Source organism: Notamacropus eugenii, chromosome 1 (assembly GCF_028372415.1).
Source record: "Notamacropus eugenii isolate mMacEug1 chromosome 1, mMacEug1.pri_v2, whole genome shotgun sequence".
In the NCBI taxonomy this organism is placed as follows: Eukaryota; Metazoa; Chordata; class Mammalia; order Diprotodontia; family Macropodidae; genus Notamacropus; species Notamacropus eugenii.
This window is the reverse complement of record NC_092872.1, coordinates 462046479-462059941: the sequence shown is the minus strand read 5'-3', so window position 1 is coordinate 462059941 and position 13463 is coordinate 462046479. Positions and strand designations below refer to the sequence as shown.

Below are 13463 nucleotides of genomic sequence, written 5' to 3'. Positions count from 1 at the left end.
GAAAACTTAAGCTGTATCTGAAGAACAAATCAAATGTATAATAGAGCAAATGAAGCCAATTTTAGCTGTAAATTTCATAATGTATATGCATGTTATTGACATTTTGCATTTTGTAATTATTTTGTAAGTATTCTGCAAATTTGTAACTATTCTGCAAAAAACAAGCAACAATTTTTATTCTTGATAAAAATCAAAGTAACATTGTAGGATGAGCTTAGCCACATTATGCAACCATAGGTATGATATAGATGTTAAGTTAAAACAATTTTCAGTTCCTACTATGTAAGGATAAAATAAGAAAAAATATATAGATAAGACACATATATATTGAAGGCAATGGCTGGATAATACTTGAATTGTAATATATCAACAATTGACACTTTATAGTCATATTAGATTCCTCACTTGGGACATCCTTTTTTAAATAAATGAAAGAATAAGACCAATCAATCATTTCACATGAAATTCAACATACATTTATTAAGTTCCTAATATATGCATAATGTATGATACTTATGCATAATAATTGGAATATTCCAGAAGACTCTAACTGATTCATATCAATCATTCATATCATATCTGGCCTGGATTTTATAGAAGGTAGAGTCAATAAATGATCTGATAATTAAAGCCTATCTTGTTTCCTTTCAGTGACCAAACTAAATTGTTTTGATTAGGAAACTCTTCCTAAATGCCTCATTGGGCAAGACCTTTTTTTTAGAGTTTCTAGAATGAGTTTGATCATTCTGATTCTATTTGGTGGCACAAAAATGTTTAGATTTTATGATTTCTTAAAGATATTTTTCAAAGTGCTTCATTTTAATAACCACTTCCTCTTATCAATCACAAAAGCAAATCAGCAGTTTTTTCCCTTGACATTCTTTTGAAGATTTCAATCTTGTTCATTGGTACAAAAGAATGATCTTGTTACTTGGCATTGAGTCTCAAATAAAAAATGCCTAAGGCAATTTCTTATAAAATTCTAACATCTCACTATTCCTATATTTCTCTGGTGTTTAAATTTAAGTACTGTAATTAGCCTGTAAATTCCCTTTTTTATTGTTTTTTTGTCTTACTCATCTTGTTTTTTTAAAAGGTGTGTATAAGTAAATATTAGATACATGAGAGTAGATAAAGAATGCTGGGAAGTGGCAGATGTAAACACAAAGTTCTAACAGATAAGTGAGAATACGTGGGGACTCTGTGAAGAGAAAAACCTCTCCTGTACTAGTTCCTTGTGCTGTCCTTGCTTTGCCTAGCCAAGCACAAATGCTGTTTTTTTTTCTTTTTTTAAGTCATTGTAGCCAAATTCTCATGTCTAATCAATACCTTCTAATGGGTTCCTTTTAAAAAAAAATTATTCTGCATAATTCAAGTTAAACAACCTGACATTTCATTAATATAAGCACTTAAAGGTATATTGAAACTTAACTTGATTTTGAGTGGTTCAGAATTGTTCTCATTGTCAAAGACTCATTTTACCACTGGTAGATGGCTTCCAAAAATGGACCAAAACTAAAGAACAGGAGAAGAGTAATTACATATGAAATGGTATGCATGATTTTTCCCAAAATATCTTAAGATCATGATATTGGATTTTCCTGAAACAGTTCAACTAACTTCTCTAAAAAAGGAAACTGTAGACAAAGGAGGCCAGAACCTTAGTTGGAAAGGAAGCTCAAAAGCCTTTTCACATGAATGATTATATAAAGTTCTGAAAATAAAAATATTCAATACATAACCTATGTTCTTGCCATTCTAATTTGCATCTACATAGAACATGCTTATATTAGTTGACTAGTAAGCTTTCTAGAAATAATTAGTTAAACTGACAACTGTAGACTTTCCCACACTGCTTGTATGGTTTATAACTCATTAAAAAGGGGTGAAAATTTTGCAAGTTACATTATTACTAATAATTGATTATGACAAACTAAGAAAAATCTTTAATCAAGATCATCACCAAAAACATGTTATTGACAATAATCACCTACACTGATTTCCTTATTTCCATTTATGTAAAGTCTAACACATATCATTTCCTTTCTGAGTCTTTCCTAAGATATGTATGCCAATTTATCAAAAATCGTTATCATTAATCTTTATTCATAGTTTTCATACATAACAAGATCCTAGATATAGAGGTCAAAAGAACCTTAAAGGCCTTTTGGTCCGACTCCCTCGTTTTATAGACAGGGAAACTATAACCTACAAACATTAAATAATTTTCCTGAAGTCCCCCAGGTAGTAAGCAGCAGAGTCATGATTTGAACTCAGGCCCTATTTCAAATCCAGCACTTTTCCTCTTTACTACATTTTCTCTCTAGAAATGTTTTGTGTCCTGAACCCCCTCCCCAGCAAATAATTATCCCATCTTTTTCTGATGTAGTATTTTGTATGTCTCCCATCTATACATCAAATCGTGTAATTAATATATTTATCATATCATGTGATTAGTATATTTATCTCAGCACATATCTACTCAGTAGTACTAGATTGTAAGCTGCTTAAAAGGAGAGATCATGTCTAATTTATTCATGTTTTTTTTTCTAGTCCAAAGCATTTCATGTAGTAGCCATTTTATAAGTAATTGATATATGAATGAATTAGCCTTGAAGACAAAGTGCAGGACATATGTAGCTTCTAAAGTATCTTGCTGTGTGCTTAAAACCTAGAGCAGTACTTGTCCATCACAGCCTCCAAATGTTTGATTGTGATGTTGTTCAGTCATTTCACTTGTGTGAGACCCTTCATGACTCCATTTGAGGTTTTCATGGCAAGGATACTGGATTGATTTGCCATTTCCTTCTCCAGCTCATTTTATAGATGAGGAATAGAGGCAAACAGAGTGAATTGATTTCCCCAGGGTCACACACCTGGTAAGTGTCTGAGGCCAGATTTGAAATCAGGAAGATGAATCTTCCTAATGTCAGGTCCAGCACGCTATGCACTACACTACCTAGCTGCCCTGTGATTTGGATACAATAAAGGTTTCTGCCATGATACTTTCTTAAGCAGCGGAACCATAGCAATAATCTTCCAGACTTCCAGGTACACCACAACCAAAGACCCCCAAAGAATGGGTTCATATGTACTGCTTTTGATCCTGGAGGCTAATTCCCTAAAGAATCAATATAGATCTTTGGCTCAAAGCTCCTATATTTAGTAATTCTAGGATATTTCCAAAATATGTAGCTTATACTTGGCTAATGTTTAGGTTTACCCCAAATATAGTGAAGAAGGTACTTCCCCCTGTACAAGGACTCAAAGTAAAAAAATAACATGATAGACATCTTCTATTTCACCCCACAAAAATGGACTCATGGAGCCCTTGAACCGATGCAGAAATGCAAAAACACTACCAAAGTTAAAGTACTTGGCTCCCAGTCTTCCTCTTCTCTCTAATTCCTGCTTTCAGACTAGGAGACTTCAACATATGGTAATATACCTCTCAGTTCATAGGTCTCCTTAGATCCCATGATCTATTATTCCACTCTGTTTCAGCCATACATAGGCATAATTAAACCCCTATGAATTGATGAAGTCATCAAGTGAGAGCATTGTAGTGAGAGAACAGACAACTCAGCACAGGGCCTTGGGGTATACCCACTGTGGCCTTCCCAGCTTCATTATGCATTTGTGCTGTCTCTACATTCAGTAGTCTAACTAAACTACACTGGTAGTACATATGGTGTAGTCCAGGGGTGGAAAACCTGCAGCCTTGAGGCCACATGTGGCCTTTGATTGAATCCAAACTTGACAGAACAAATCTCCTTGGTTCCCCACCCCTGGTGTAGGCCGTTCTGACTTCATTCCCAAGTCTACTTCTTACTTTCCAGACTTGTGCACCTCCTCCATAGCAACCTTGCATCTAAACAAGTACCATCCCCACATACATGGGCATACACACTTGCTTTCAGCTTCCTTTTATATGCCATCTCCCTCCATTAGAATGTGAACTCTTCAAAGATAGAGTCATCTGTTTTCCCTCTGTTTATATCCTTAGGGCTTAGCACAGTGCCTGGCACATAGGAAATTCTTAATAAATGCTTGTTGATTGATTTAACTACCTGTTAGCTCCTCTTATAAGGAAACTGAACTTCGGATTGCCACTGGAACAATCCTTTGACATTTTCATAGATCTCTAATCAACCCATACACAATCCTTCACAGACTTAAAGTGTAGTTCTATGTTTTGGATTCAAGAACTTAGTGGTTTGGTTTCCACAACTTCCTCCCCTCTTCCATCATACTGCCCTCCTGCCAAAGGCAAACAGATTTTAGAGCTACTAGGGGAAAAAAGAAATTTTTTCCCATCATACCTGTACTGTTCATATAACTCACTGGCTTTTATTCTCCACATAAAATGCTGCCTATGAGCTATGTAACTGATCTCATTATTCAGCATGTTACGGTAAGAAATTTCCTTATTTTCCTACGTGTTCCTAACCTGTGAACCTCAAATTTGGGGCAACTCCTAAGGTTGGTGCTGCAAAGAAAATCTCCTTTCTCTGACTGGGTTGTGTTTTAGGATCATGAAACCCAGGGAATTCAAAATCCCTTATATTCAACATGTAACTGTCTATAACAACCCTCTCAGGCCCTGCAGGCATGCATATGTTTTCTTCTGCCATGTCCTTCCATAGGAAATATTAGGGCCCTGGTCACTGGAAACACTTAGACAAGGAAAGTTCATTCTCAGAATCTCTGCAAGCACCTGCAGTGCCCATGTCCCTCTGCCCAAAGACAGGTATTTCTAGTTCCTAAAACTGCACACGTACAGGATTCATTCCTTACTTAGGACTAGACCTCATCTGCTGCATTTGGTCTTTTTCTGAACAGGAAAATGGAAATCCAAAACAACCTTGTCAGCTAACTCAGAAAATTGTCTATCCTCCTAAGTCCTGGTTAGTCAGTTATTTTTTAGACCACTCCAGTAGGAAGTAATAAGGAGTTCTCTGTGCTTATCAGGTAGATACCTGTAGACTTGCCCACTCTTCCTAGAATAGTACCTCTTGACATCTCTAAACAAAAAGTATCTCTAAACATATCCTGTAATCTCATCCCATCATGGAAGAATTCATCAAGTTAATCAGGAGCTCCCTAGAACAACTAGTTTTATATCCATTTTGCCTAGATAAATTGACAGTCTAGAATTACAAAGCAGCTGAACATTATCATTAGCTACATAGATGCCCATTTCAAATATATTCTCTTAGATCATATTCTCTTTCTCATTGGGAAGACAGCACCATTAGAGCTAATACAGATAATTTCATTGCCTAGCTTAAGGAAGTGCAGTTGTATGTACTCTGTTGATTTGGTACAAAAACTGAAAATATTCTTTTTCTGAAGGGCATAATTCATTCTTTTTCTTGTTTTAGTAAAATTAGTTCAAATATCCATTATAAGTCATCTGCATATTGTCTTAGCAATGCCATGTAAGCAGAATTTAATAGCTTGGAATACTGTATGTTTTAGTTGCATGTCATACAAAAGGATTCATTTGCAAGTTTTCATTAACAGCATTTTCTATTTTTTCCCCCTTTAGGAATTTATCATGGCATCCCGTACTGAATACTCAAAGTAAAATGCGAATACCACATTCTCATGCATTTATTGATTTGAATAAAGATTTTACTGCAGGTGAGTATTTTTCCTATAAAAAATTTAAAATTTTTTATATTGACCTGCTAACTGATTAATGATTCATTTTAAATAGCATAATAGATTTGAAAACTCTTAGACTTAGAGAGAAGAGACCAGGCTTCAAGTCCCCAGTTTAACATTAATTAGATTTATTACCTTGGTTACTCCTAGCTTTAGTTTCCTTATCTGTAAAATTAAGATGTTACTGTAAATCAGAGTTAAATGTCAGACATAATTTTGTGGTCCTAAACTAGATTAAAATATAATTGAGAGGTATTTAACAAAATAAAAATACAATAAAACATAGATAATGTTAATAAGTGGTTTTCTGAATCAATGTGTGCAGTCAGGTTCACTAAAGTTTATGTATGGGTTAGAGGCCCTGGTTTGAGTTTGATATCACTGCACAAAATGACCTTTCAAGTTCCTCCTAGTTCTTACATTACATAATTCTCAGAATTACAATTTAACTCTGTACCTCAGTTTCTTCATCTGCAAAAGTATTTATATTTCTCAACTTTCTCATAAGGTTTCTGTGAAAAGCAAATGAGATAATTATACAAAAATATTTTTGAAAGTTTGAAGTCCTTATATAAAGATATAGGATCTAAATTATCATTATGATTAATTAGTGGTCTTGAGGTAAATGGAAATTATTTTTTAAATTTGGTTTCTAAATTATAAAAAAATGGAAAATTTGAGAAAAGTATTTGTAATAATCATTTTTAAAAGTTCTACAGGATAACACTTTATTAATTTGAATTATACTCATTAGGAATTGCTAATCTTTGGTCATAAGCTAGTTGGCAATTACTGAGAGTTTATAAAAAAAAGGTTGATTAAGTTTAATTTTGAAGGGAAGAGGTTGATCTATCTCTAAAAGAAAATATCCCTGATTGATACAGTTCATCAACTTGTCTGTAACTCATAATATTAGTGAGTTGTTTGGGGAACCATAGAACTGAATTTTCCATGATCACATAGCCAGTACATGTCAGCAGCAGAACTTTAATGTCTTACTGACTCCAGCATTGGTCCCCAAACTACCTCACTACCCTTTCCCTCATTCTAGGTAATTAGTTATATAATTAAAATTGCAAGGAAAATATCTAATCAGCTCATGAAAGCACACCTTTTGCCATTGTTTCTTTTACATGAAATAACAATAATATTGACCCACATTTATATAGAAATTTAGTATTTGCAAAGCACTTTACTTCATAGTAAGCCTGGGATGAAGAAAAAGAGGTTAAATCAGTCTTTTAACCTCTCTTCACTTCAGATTCTCAATCTGTAATTCAAGGGACTATAAAATTATCATTTCTAACATCTTCCACTTCAAAAATTTTAACTACTTTCAAAACAGATTTAATAACATCCATTTGTACACAATGTACATTTAGAAATCATTAAAATGAGTCTGATGAAACATCTAATTAACATAACTTATTATTTATGTTACTGAAATTAATATGATTGCATTCCTTTGAAAATATTCTACCTCTACCTGTATGTCCTTTTACCTCCCTGGGCCATACTTTTCTCATCTGCAAAATAAGAGGGTTGGTCTAGATGTCCTCTCATTTCACTTCTAGATATATGCGTGTGTATATGTATGTACTCTAATTCAGATTCAGCAATTAATCTTGGGCTCCCTGTAATTATTCTTAATTAGTGAAGTTTTACTATGCTTTTTTTTTCCCCCAAAGTTCATGAAAATAATTTTCTCAAAGCTTTCAAAGCTCTAAAACAGAAAATCTCATTACAGAATGTTACTGATTTCAGATTAATTTAACACCCATGAATTGAGCCTTTCTTCCCTAGCAGTTTTTCTCTGTTTAAAGCTACTTGAGGATATATTTTGATTGGAGGAAGAAACAGAAGGCTGCTTTTAGTAAGGATGATTTAGTATCTTTGAAGAAAATATTCATGATATTTTGAGTGGAATACTTAAGGAAATTCCATTAAATTGCATTTTTGGTAAATTGAGATATTGATGGACATGAAGGATCAGTTCTTTACTACTTTTTAATTAGAGATAAATCTTATATAAATCTTATGACATCCCTTCTTATAAAGGGAAAACCCTGTCTACTTAAAGTCAATTTAATTCTGTTTTTGAAGTGAAAGGTGAAAAAAATGGAAGAGTTCTAATCTAATTAAACTTCTTATTACACAGGATTTAAGATCATATTAACATGACTTTGGTTTTATGTTTAACAGTTTTTCATATCAAGAAATTCTGGTATAACTTTTAAGAATTCCCTGACATAGCTATAATATAAAGGTAAAAATTTTGACTGGGTCCACTACAGTTTTGTTAAATAATTTCAACTAGGCCTTCACTGTTTCGTGACAATCCTTTTATTTTTCTTTCCTTGGCTGTTATACTCTCTGCAATCAGTATTTCATACCTCTGTTCTTCTCCTCAACTCCCTTCCATCACCTTCTTCCTTTCCCTTTTTGCAGAGGATCTTCCCTCCTAATGTAGAAAAATAAAGGCCTTCTTCATGACCTGCCTCTTCTCTTCTCTTCCACAGCTCAGAAACCCTCAGCCTTATCCCCCTAATCTCACCTCCTTATTCTTATCTCTCAGATAAAAGATAGTCCTTCTCCTTGCCAAGACTAGCCTCTCTAAATGTGTCTCTTACCTGCTTGTCTACTCCAGAATTTTGGCCCATCAGTCATTCCATCATGGTCTCTTCAGTCTTCCCACATCTACTGGTCCCACCCCTACTACTCCTTCTCAAAACCTACTGGATCATTGTCAGTGTTGTGCCCCCTAACTCTTTACTGATACTTCCCTCTCTCTCTCACTGAATTCCTGTGGGCTTAAATCATCAGCTCTACGTGAGTAACTCCTGCATCTGCATATTCAGCCCCAGTTTCTCTTCTGAGCTCCAGTCAACGAGTCATTGGTCAGTAAGCATTTACACACTAGGCGCTTGTTATATACTGGCTACTATGGTAAGCACTAGAAGTACAAATAGAGTCAAAAATATTCCCTGCTTTCAAGGACCTTACATTATAATGGAAAGTAATGGTAAATAACATACAAGATATATAGAGAATAAATGGAAGGTAACTTCAGAGGGGAAGACATTAGCATCTAAGCAATCAGGACAGTTTCCTGAAGAAGGTGGGACTTGAGCTAAGTTTTGAAAAAAGTAAGGGAAACCAAGAAGTAAGGGTGAGGAAGCAGAACAGGCATGTGCAGTAGATAGCCAGTGCAAAGGCACAAAGATGGGAGATGGATAAACATGTTTGAGGAACTTCAAAAAGTGCATTGACTCTGGATCCCAGAGCACATGGAAAGGAGTAAGTGCAAGCAGTCTGGAGAGGTAAGAAGAGGTTAAGTTTTGGAAAAACTTGAACGCTCATTAGTACCAGGATAAAATACAAAGACAACTTTGTATTTTAAAATCCTAGAGCTCAGTGAGCATGGTCAGACCTATGCTTTACAAAAAACAAAAACACATTGAAAGCTGAGTGAAGGATGGATTGAACTGAGGAAACTAGTTAAAAGACATTTACAAGGGGTAGGTAGGTAGCACAGTGGGTAGAGCACTGACCCTGGAGTCAGGAGGACCTGAATTCAAGTGTGGTGTCAGACACTAGTCACTGTGTGATCTTGGGCAAGGCACTTAACCCCAATTGCCTTCCACCCACCCCCCAAACCCCAAAAAAGACTAATACAATAATTCAAGGGAAAGATGATGAGGGCCTGATTTAGGGTGTGGCTGTGTGGATGGAGAGATGGGGACATATATGGAGGTTAGCAACAGATTGATGGCTTACACCAAGATTTTAAGCCAGTCATTGGAAGGATAGTGGTGCCCTGGACAAGGGGGAAGATAATGAGCCCTATTTTGGGCATGCTGGATGTGCCTGTGGAATATTCAGTTTGAGGTGTCAAAGAGGTAGTTGGTGATGTGTGAGTGAAACTTAGGAGACAGACTAGGGCTGGATAGACAGAGAATTAATTGCATAGGGAGCTGAGAAAGTATAGACTGAAAAGAAAAGATGGCCCAAGATAGAACCTTGGGACATATCTCACAACTACCAATTGGATATTTCAAACTGTGTGTCCTGTAGACATATTAATTTTAAAAGAAACAAAACTCATCGTCTTTCCCAAAAAATTTGCCCCTCTTCTGAACTTTCCTATTACTGTTAAAGGCACCACCATCTTTCCAGATAGTCAGGTTTACAATTTCAGTGTCCCTTTCAACTCCTCAATCTCCTTCACCCCACACATCACTTATCAAAATTTCATTTATGCCACCAGTATCTCTTATACGTCTCCTCTCTGTTCACCACTACCATATTAGATCAATGTCCTCAACACCTTTTACCTGGACTATTGAAATTTCTTCCTTATTGTTTTTCCCTTTCTGAAGTTTCTCCTTTCAAGTAATCCTCCATACAGTTGCCAAAGTGATTTTCCTGAGGCTTAGGTCTGACCATGTCACACTCTTGTTCAATGAACTGGAATAGTTAGTTACCTGTTATTTCTAGGTCAGGGTTTCTTAACCTAGGAGGTTGGAGGGGGGGTGTCTGTGGAAAGACTTTAGAGGTCTGTGAAATTGAATAGGGAAAAAAATTACACTTCTAACCCTTTTGTTTCCTTTGTAATCCTACATATTTTTTAGCTATAAGGAGTTCATAGCCTTCATCACAGACTTCCAGAGAGGTTCATTATACAAAAAAAAAAGGTTATAAACTCCTGCTTTGGGATCAAATGCAAAATCCTCTCTTTGGCATTTAAAGCCTTCACAGTCTGGCTCCATCACATCTTTTGGGCCTTATTATACATGAATCTCCTTTATATTTTCTACAATCCAGCCAAAATGTCCTTCTTAAACTTAGCATTTCATTTCCCATCTCTGCCCTTGCTCATTCTGTCCCTCAGTGATATCCTTCCTCATTTCTACCTCTTCCAATCCCAAGTTACCTTGAAGAATAAGCTGAAATACCACTTTCTACATGAGAAGCTCTTCAGTCATTATCTTGTCCATGAAAACTTATCCTTCATTAGACGGTGAGCTGCTTTAGAACACCTCTTTTGCTTCTCTTTGTACCCCAACACTTAAAACAGTGCTTAGTACTAAGTAAGCACTTAATAAATATTTATTTAATGACATTCCTACAACTGCTATTGACTTCCATTTCCCCAAAATAAATTTCCTATTATTTTTATATTTATCTGTCTTGTGTGATCTTAAAGAGGGACATGTCTACTTGTAAACTACTCCAAGCAGGGGCTATTTCAGTCTGTCTTTTTATCCACAGTGCCTGTCATATGTAGGAGTTTATTCAGTGCTTATTGATTGATTATCACTGATCCTTCCTGAAATATGGTACTTCATATTGAGCAAGTTACTTCAGAAGTGGTTTTACCAGAAAAGAGTCTCCTTCTGAATACTGTATGCCCCTTAATGAAACCTAACATTACATTAGTATTTTTTTTGACTGCTAATTCACACTGTTGACTTATTAAACTTTCTATCCTCTAAAAACTCTGGATCTTTTTCAGGCAAATTGTGCTCTAGTAATGCTTTCCAGTGTTATACTTGTGACATTTGTGGGGAGAGAAGGGGGATGAACCTACGTATAAAACTCTACATTTATTCCTTTTCAGTTTCACGCTTTTAGATTTGACCCCACATTCCAGCCAGGAGAACTCCTTTTGCAAGAGGACTCTGTCACTCATCATTTTAGCTTTCCCTCCTTTTCTGTTCCATTGGCACATTGGATTAGTATGCCATCTCTGCCTTTATCCATGTCATTGATAATTATAAACGACATAGGGCCAAGAACAGATCTCCTGAGGTAGTCTACTAGAGACTTCTTCTCAAGCTGACATCAACCCATTAATGACTATTTTAGGGGTCTGGTTCAAGAGCCACTTCTAAATCCACCTAACTGTATTATTATGTAGTCCAGGCTTCTTCAGCTTTTTCCACTCATGATCCCTTTTCACGTTTCAGCCGTGTTCATTGGTGTTGCATGGCAGACGGCATGCACAGTGCAAAGTGCGCATGTTCTGTATTCAGAACCAAGGCTATAGTGAAGTTGCATGATTCACCACAGGCAAGCACTGCCAGAAACACCTCAGATTCATTACGTGTTTAAGTTCTAATTAATTTTTGGTCATTGCACATTCAGAAACCTTTTACTGTTGCCAAGCACTACTCTAGTCCACATCTGTCTTTTCTGTGAGTCTCACATTCTTATGAAAGATTTTGTCAAATGTTCTGCAGTTATCTAGGTCAGTTCTATTTAAAGCTTTCCCCTGATCTACCAATCTTTAGTAATCCTGTCAAGTAAGGAAATTAGGTTAATCTGGTATGATTTGGCATACTTCATTTTGACATTTTAACATGTACTATGTGTAGTCTACTATGCTAAGAACTGCAGATGTAGAAATTAAAAACAGTAGCACATCCATGCCTTCAAAGAGCTTGTCATCCATGGTGGGAGAATAGTCAGTCAGTCAAAAAGCATTTACTGAGCACCTACTACATGCTAAGCATTGTGATAAGTGTTATGATAGCTCTTGTCCTCAAGAAGCTCACAATCCAATGAGGGAGACAACAAGCAAAACAAATGTGTTAAAACAAGTTATATACAAGATAGGTAAGGAATAATTAAAAAGGAAAAGGTACTAGAATTAAGAGAGTGGGTAAGTCTTTTTGTAGAAAATAGAGTTTTAGTTGGGACTTGAAGGAAGCCAAGAAATGGAGATGAGGACAGAGAGGATTCCAGACATGGGGGACCACCATAGAGAATTCCTGGAGCCAAGGAATAATAAAATGTGTACACTTAATAATTAAAATATGATTAAGAATATATGAAAGATAAAAGAGGATAGTATGAAATATCCAGAGAAGGAGGAATCACATATAGTTAGAAGACACAGAAAATTTCAGGGAGGCAGTGTCTTGTACTGCTCCTTGAAGGAAAAGAAGAATTTCAGACAGAGACATGAGAGGAGTTTATTTCAGTCCTGGATTACAAATGTGTGTGTGCATCTGTATGTATGCATGCATACGTATATAAGATGGAAGAGTTCAGCACAAGATCACAGAAAAGCAAGAAGTTCGTTTTTATGTTGCATAAAGTTACCCAGTGTAAAACAGATTCAGAGATTAGTAGGCAGAGCACTTTGGCTATAGTAGAGGGTTTGGGAAAATGATAGGTTGGAATTAAGTATGAAAAGATAGAACAAAATCAGGTTCTGAAGGATTTGGGCATCCAGGCTTAAGGGGTTTGGCATTATCCTGTAAGTAGCCACAAGGGGACCACTAGGAGTTTTGAGTAGGAGAGTAACAATATCATGGTAGGATTTTAAAATTAGCCTGGCAGCAGTGTGTAGGATAGATTAGATGAGAGAAGACCTGGAGGCAAGGAGACCGTCTAGGGAGCTATTACAGGCACAAGGTGACAAGGATCTGAATTAGGGTGTGATAGTCAGAATGTTAAAGGAAAACAACAGGAAAAAGATACTTCAAGGAAAAATATGACAGATTTAATGACTGACTATGGGGGCTGAGGAAAGAGTCAGTCATGATTCTAAGACTTCAAGCTTTGGTGATGGGGAGAATACAATTAACAGAAAGGCAAGTGAGGCGAGAACGTTGATTTGGGCAGGAAGATGAGGAGTTTTACAAGTTAGATTTGAGTTAACAGCAGAACACCCTGCCAAGTGCCAGGCAGCTGAAACTTGGTAGGGAGATAGAGATTTAGACATCACCTACACAAAGGTAATCATGGAGCTCCAAGGAACTTTACAGGTCATCTAGTTCCCTTGT

At 36.0% G+C, this 13463-nt stretch overlaps 1 protein-coding gene across 1 annotated transcript in view; it reads left to right on the top strand.

The window, feature by feature from the left end:
- The window catches only part of ITFG1 (integrin alpha FG-GAP repeat containing 1), a 281571-nt gene that overhangs the window by 40560 nt on the left and 227548 nt on the right, over positions 1–13463 (top strand). The window contains exon 6 of the mRNA XM_072632138.1: positions 5552–5646. Coding sequence (XP_072488239.1) covers positions 5552–5646 — 95 coding nt within the window. The remainder of the gene's footprint in view (positions 1–5551; positions 5647–13463) is intronic.